Source organism: Oreochromis aureus, linkage group 20 (genome assembly GCF_013358895.1).
Source record: "Oreochromis aureus strain Israel breed Guangdong linkage group 20, ZZ_aureus, whole genome shotgun sequence".
NCBI classification, from domain to species: Eukaryota; Metazoa; Chordata; class Actinopteri; order Cichliformes; family Cichlidae; genus Oreochromis; species Oreochromis aureus.
Genome location: NC_052961.1, coordinates 24,386,991 through 24,394,201, shown reverse-complemented (window position 1 = coordinate 24,394,201; position 7,211 = coordinate 24,386,991). Strand labels below are relative to the sequence as shown.

Below are 7,211 nucleotides of genomic sequence, written 5' to 3'. Positions count from 1 at the left end.
GACAGGATGTTGGACGGATGAAGTTTGAGCTCTTTGCTGATGTGGTTCCAAAGACCGCTGAGAACTTCCGGTAGAGAACAAGTCACACAATCACAGACTGCTCACAGCCTTATATTATATCATCTTTTTTTTTGTTTTTCAATTTTCTTTAAGATATCACTGCTATACAGTATGTGTTAATAGACAGTTTTATCATCTCTTACAGGCAGTTCTGTACTGGAGAGTTCAGGTAAGGCACTGAAATTTGCAAATACAACTTCACCAGTCTGTACACCACATTGACACGTTCTTGAACGCACTTTTAAGCAGGGCTGCAGCTATTGATTATTTTAGTAATCAAGTAGTCCATCCATTATTGAATAATCAGATGATAAGAATTACTTTTGTCTTATTAATGAGCAATAGTATTCGTAAGAGAAAAGCAAAGGTCTTTCAAATTGAACTGCTCACTGCTTTGCATTTTACAAACTGCATCATATTTTGGGGATGAAATGTGTGTTTTGGGCATGCATGTCTGCATGTTAAAGTGTGCTAGAGAACGGGTAAGTACAGTGGGGGCAAAAAAGTATTTGGGAGCCACCGATTGTGCAAGTTGTCCCACTTAAAAGGATGAGAGAGGTCTTTAATTTTCAGCATGGGTTCACTTCAACTGTGAGAGACAGAATGTAAAAAAGAAATCCAGAATATCACATTGTATGATTTTTAAAGAATTTATTTGTACAATGGTGCAGAAAACAAGTATTTAGCACCTACAAACAAGGAAGAATTCTGGCCCTCACAGACCTGTTACTTCTTTAAGAAGCTCTTCTATCCTCCACTCATTACCTGTAGCAATGGCATCTGTTTGAACTCATTATCTGTACAAAAGAAACTTGTCCACACCTTCAAAAAGTCAGACTCAAATCTCCACCATGGCCAAGACCAGAGAACAATCTAAGGACACCAGGGACAAGATTGGCTCATCCCAGTCTTGTGCAGATGTGCTAACTACAACAAGCAAGCAGCTTGATGAGAAGAGATCGACTGGTGGAGCAATTAATAGAAAATGGAATAAATACAAGATCACTGACAGTCTCCTTCGACCTGGGGCTCCATGCAAGATGTCACCTCTTGGGGCACAAACGATCTCGAGTGAGGAAACGCTCCAGAACGACACGGAGGGAACTGATCAATGACCTGAAGAGAGCTGGGACCACAGTGACAAAGGTCACTATTAGTAACACACTACATCGTCAGCGATTTAAATCCTGCAGCACTCGATAGGTCTCCCTGCTTAAGCCAGCACATGTCCAGCCCCACTGAATTTCCCAGAAGAACCCACCCGAGGGATTAATAAAGTTTCATCTAATCTAATCTCTAATCAGTTTGCCAGAGACCATCTGGATGATCCAGAGGAGGACTGGGTGAATGTCATGTGGTCAGGTGAGACCAAAATAGAAGTCTTTGGTATAAACGCCACTTGCTGTGTTTGGAGGGGGAAGAATGCTGAGTTGCAACCATACCCACTGTGAAGCATGGGAGTAGAAACATTATGCTTTGGGGCTGCTTTTCTGCAAAGGGGACAGGACGACTGATCCGTATTAAGGAAAGGATGAATGGGGCCATGTATGCTGAGATTTTGGGCAAAAAACCTTTCATCAGTGAGAGCATTGAAGATGAAAAGTGGTTGGATCTTTCAGCATGACAATGATCACAAACATACCACCCAGGCAACGAAGGCGTGACAATGTAAAATGCATTTCAAGGTTCTGGAGTGGAAAATACGAGCTACAGTCTGTGCAGACCTGGTGAAGACATACAGGAAACGTTGGACCTCTGTCATTGCCAACCAAGGTTACATTACATTACAATATTGAGGTGAACTTTTGTTAATGACCAAATACTTAGTTTCTGCACCATTATACTAATAAATTCCTTAAAAATCATACATTGTGATATCCTGGATCTCTCTCTTTTTTTTTTTTTTTTTACATTCCATCTCTCACAGTTGAAGTGAACCTATGCTGAAAATTATAACAACTCATCTTTTTAAGTGGGACAACTTGTACAATCAGTGGCTACCAAATACTTTTTTGCTCCACTGTATCTGGTGACTGCAGAGAAGAAAAACAAGCAACATTCTCAGAACTGAGGTGTGTCCTGTGCTTTGATGCATTGTTTACTGCTGCAGAAAACCTTTAGGTTACTTGCGAAACCCTATTTTTCAGAGAAGCATGAGTGAGATGTCTCACAATTGGATGTTTCTCCCTGAGATGAGCTTTTATGTCATTCTTCTAATCTTGTTAGACTGGATGTTGTAACAACCACGTCAGGTAGAACCACCTACCCTTTAGTAGCTTGAACTATTACGTTGCTGCTTTTCAAGCTAAGCAACTCTTCTTGCCTTGCCTTTGCAGGAAGGGCTGTCTGGTGAGGCCTCTTACTCATGTTACCTTGAGAACTGGGGTTACACAAGTAACCTAAAGACCTTATTCCTAGCATTCGTTTTGATGTCTTATAATGAAAATGGAGAGTCCAGACCCCACATAGGCAAGATTGGGCTTCATTTACACCCTGGTCTGCTCTAGAGCAAACCGAGTGCAGGAAGGGTGCGCTGAAAGTACATGAATGTCAGACACATTTAGCAGCAATGCTGTCTTCAATGACAGATGCTTTAAATGAACCTCCTGCACATTTTCAAATGGAGGGCACAAAGCCATCCAAAACCACCACTAAGGCTACGTTCACACTGCAGGCCTAAATGCTCAATTCCGATTTTTTTGTCTGGTTGTTCACACTACATATAAAATGTGACAGTAAACGCGCTCTAGTGTGAACCGTTCACGGCCCTCAAAGCGGCCTGCATGTGCAAAAGAAGACGTCACACACAACGCGCTCTGTTTAGACCCAGACCACACAGTATTGTTTGACTGATGACCCTTAATATAAAGACTTGTTTCGGACTTTACATTTCCCAATTTTGCTTTAAGTTATAAAGTTATTGTTATTTACATATGGCCTAATAATTATCCTTATTGCTGTTTTAGAGAGGAGCGGTGCTTCAAAGGATAGTTGCAGATTTCTGTCAGAATCTGCAGATTATACAGTACAAATAAAATGTTCACGTTTCTCCAACGTTGTCTTCCCAACAGTTTCACTAACATCTACACTGGATGGCTTCTCAGGCGCTTCTCCGGCGCTGATAATTGGCGTCTGTCTTGTGTCAGTGACATAAAAGACGGATTTAATACGACATGACCGTTCAAACAGCAGTCGCTTTCTAAAACATCAGATATGTATCGGATTCAGTACCACATATGAAAGTGACCTAGATCGGATTTGAAAATATCGGATTTGTGCTGTTCAAACTGTCATACCATGATCGGATATGGGTCGCATAAGGTCAGAAAAGTCGGATTTGATGCGCTTTCGCCTGCAGTGTAAACGTAGCCTAAGTCTTAAGGAGGTCCCAGAGGACTAGAGAAAGGCAGTAACCTGGGGTACTCTTTGATAAAATGGCAGACCAGAGTGTGCTGGCCAGCTGTTTTATTACCAAAACCCACATGGACAGGGGGATGTCAGGTGAGACTCTTCTTTTTTCTCAGCTGCTGACTGACCGGCTGCGCAGGTCATCCTGGTGGAACTACTTTCTGAGTTGTGGCCCGCAGGCCCTTGTTTTGGGATCTTGAACTGAGTGGGAAGCTAGGTGGCTGCCTGTGCAAAGATCTGTCACAGGGTCCTTTCATTCATGGCAGATAATGGATGGAGCGTAGGGCTTCTGGAGGAGGCCATAGCCAGACACAAATAGAGGTGGGCTGTGACTAACTCTTCTATAGGCAGTGAAAGTAAGCCATGCTTCTCCATGTCTTGATGCATGCTTAGTCATTCAGGTAACTAAATCCCAAAAGGTTGATTCTATGCTTCTCCATGGTCTCAAAATCCAGGGAAGAAGCCAAGCATATTTGAGTAATTCCTCTGCCGTCCTGGTGGCCTGGGGCAATTTCTTCCCTTCATCATGTGATCAGGTGGTCTGAGGCCTGGTGTTTGTGTCTGTAATTGAAATTTTGTTGCCACAAACGCAGAGTTGAGTGGGTGTCTACCTTTCCTCTGGTGTGAGGGGAAAAAAAACTTCTACTACATCTTTGCTTACTGGGATGCTAATAATAAGGTCAGTGAGTTAGCTGGTTGTGCTGAACCGTACAAACAAAAACACCTTTCTGGAGAGTAAGTGGTATGATGCTTGATCAGTGGCGAAGTCTCAGGTTCAGAAGAGATGACCAGAAGGTAGCTAGCAGCTGTTGAGGGAAAGTTAGCAAAACACTCCTATCTACCAACAGTTAAGCTAGCTAGCCTAATGCGGGTTGAGATATGCACCAAAACAAGAAGAGGCATTTGAATAACGGCTGTGTAGTAGGGTCAATGTGGTTGTTACAATCACCAGCCAATGAAGATTAGCGGAATGAAATAATGTTTCTGCGGACTATGCAGGGAAGCATGTCCCATAGTGAGACATCAAAATCAATTCTAGGAATGACAACGGATGTTCTGATGGTATAGAGGTTAATAATAATTAAGTGTGCACCCTAACAGCATTGGGTCAGTGGTTCAGAGTTTTGCTGGTCCATATATGTTTTTACATTTTTACTGGCTTGCAGAGAGAGAGAGAATTTTTTTAATTGTTTTTTTCCCCCTTTTTTTATATTTAGAATTTCAAGGAACTAAATCTACAAAATAATATTACTAAAACCTTGAAATAAATATGTTTTAGTACACCTCATGCCCCCTTTAGACTATTCAATATAATTATGGCGGCTGCTGAAAGTTTAACAAGCTGCCTGGTTTAAACATCGTGTCAGACTAAGTTAGCAGTTCGTCTGCATATTTTTCAGAAAGTATTCACAATGCTTCACTTGTTACACAATTTGTCTTGTTATAGCCTAATTTCAAATTGGGTTAAATTAATTAATTTTAATTCATTTTAACCTCAATCCAATTATGGCAGTTAGAGTTAAAAAACAAAAAAAAAAACCCCAACGTGATTTGAAATACTTGTAAATTTTTAAAAAATAAAAAAACAAAACAAAAGTATAACACGTACATAAGTATTCACATCCTTTGCTTCATACTTTGTTGGAGCACCCTTGGCTCCAGGTACAGCTTCAGGTCTTTTGAGTACGATGCTACAAGCTTGGCACTAGGGCTGCACGATATTAGGAAAACCTGCGATGTGCGATAACTGTGATCAATATTGCGATAACGATATGACTTGCGATAAAATAAATAGCAAAACAAAAAAAACCGAATACATAATTTCCGTTTTACTGCAACAGTTTTATTTAAAGAAAGCTGCTGTATTAGCAGTGTAACAACAAAGTGCACTTTAACATTGAAACATTGCCCCCCCCAAAAATTTTCTGAGGCTTGAATTCTGAAAGACATCCTTCCCGGTCTCTATAATTAGTTTTAAATAAACATAACTTAAATTATACTGCAAATTATCTCAATGCAGTTGTTCATCATTTTACCACTCACCAAGTAGTTATGATGTAAGTCAAAACTGGAGAGGAAACTTTACTGTAGTGCTTGCGTAGTTTTCAGCTTGGCTCAGTGACTGTCTTGCGGCATGTTTCGTACATTTGTGGAATGGCGACATGGGAAAATGCTCTCAGCCATTACAACTCTGATTCGTTGCTGCAGCGTTGTTCGCTCCCCACCTACATAGGAGGCGGGCCTCTAATCCATTTGACTGGTCAAATGTGTAAAGGGGTTTCTTTGATTGGTAAATTCTTTAAAGCACGTGTATAAACATTTTAAGGTACCCAATTATTAATTTTGCGATGGGCCAATCGCACAGGCTGATATCGCGATGACAATAAATTTTTGATTTATTGTGCAGGCCTACTTGGCACACACATTTTTGCTGAGTTTCTCACATTCCTCCCATCAACTTGGATGGGCAATGTCGGTGCCAGGAATTTTCAAGTCTGGGCTCTGGCTGTGTGCTTTGGGTCGTCATTCTGTTGGAGCAGGTTATCATCAGAGATGTCTCTTTACAATGCTGCATTCATCTTTCCCTCAACCCTGACTAGTTGAGTGTTATGGCAAAGGCTGTGAATACTTATATACTTGTCAGGATTTTGTTTTTTATTTTTAACCCTTTCACGCATAGTGGTCACTACAGTGGACAGCTATTCAAAGACCGTTTTCTTGTATTTGTGTCAGTGTTGATGGTATACTTGCACATAAACCACTACACTGGACACTGATGTGTCACTCCATACACTGCCACCCACTGGTCGTTTAATGTTACTATAGATGTATGACGGGTTTCATTGTAATTATTGTTATTTAACCCTGTTGTGCATGAATTATGACAATCTCAATCAGGATTTTTTTAAGTATTTTTATTCATCTTTTCATGCCTAAAGAAGAATAAAAATACTTAAGAAAAAAGTCCTGATTCAGGTTGTTACAATTCATTCATGAAAGAATTAATGAATTTTTAAGAATGATATTTGAAATAGGGCTGTATCATAAGAAAATGTGGAACAATAGAAAGTACTGTGAATACTTTCCAGATGTACTATATTTCATGCTGGCCCATTTGTAAAAATCTGAATCACAAAAATAGACAAATCTACTTTGTTTTAAGGAGACAGTTGAGACAGTTTGTACATTATTTTACTGTACAGTATTTTACTGCTTACTTCATTTTCTTTTCTCACTGACTCCTGTCTTTTTAGGAAGGATGGCGTTCCTATTGGCTACAAAGGTTGCACATTCCACAGGTACTCACATGGCAGCTTGACTTACGTAGCTTACATTGAACTCTGGTGTTTGATTTATGAAGTGTGTAAACTACAGCAGCAAAGCCGAGATGATATTCTGCACTATAGTTACAGAAGAAATATACCATGTTAACGAAGGGTCTATGATCACATGACTAGCACATCATGTCATTTAGAAAACGTTTGCGATGCTACACTGCCTCTTCACATTTTGCAATGACATGCAACTTGGGTCATTTTACTGTGGCGGTTGTGTACACTGACTAACAGTGAAAATGGCAAAGAGCATACATTTGTAATCTGCTGTCTATTACAGTTAGATTGTAATACTTTTCATGTATTTGTTCACTTTTGTGAGGTTTTCTCTAGCTGAATTGATATTTTTTTCTCCATTGGTCATTGGCAGGGTAATCAAAGACTTCATGATACAGGGAGGAGACTTTG

The 7,211-nt window shown here is 40.1% G+C and overlaps 1 protein-coding gene across 2 annotated transcripts in view; it reads left to right on the top strand.

Annotated features, from left to right (window-relative positions):
* The window catches only part of ppih (peptidylprolyl isomerase H (cyclophilin H)), a 30,907-nt gene that overhangs the window by 22,375 nt on the left and 1,321 nt on the right, over nucleotides 1-7,211 (top strand). For both annotated transcript variants that reach the window (XM_031738150.2, XM_031738149.2), the window contains exons 2-5: nucleotides 6-70; nucleotides 206-229; nucleotides 6,723-6,767; nucleotides 7,174-7,211. The exon at nucleotides 7,174-7,211 is cut by the window's right edge and continues 5 nt beyond it. In XM_031738150.2, the coding sequence (XP_031594010.1) occupies nucleotides 6-70; nucleotides 206-229; nucleotides 6,723-6,767; nucleotides 7,174-7,211 (172 nt within the window). The remainder of the gene's footprint in view (nucleotides 1-5; nucleotides 71-205; nucleotides 230-6,722; nucleotides 6,768-7,173) is intronic.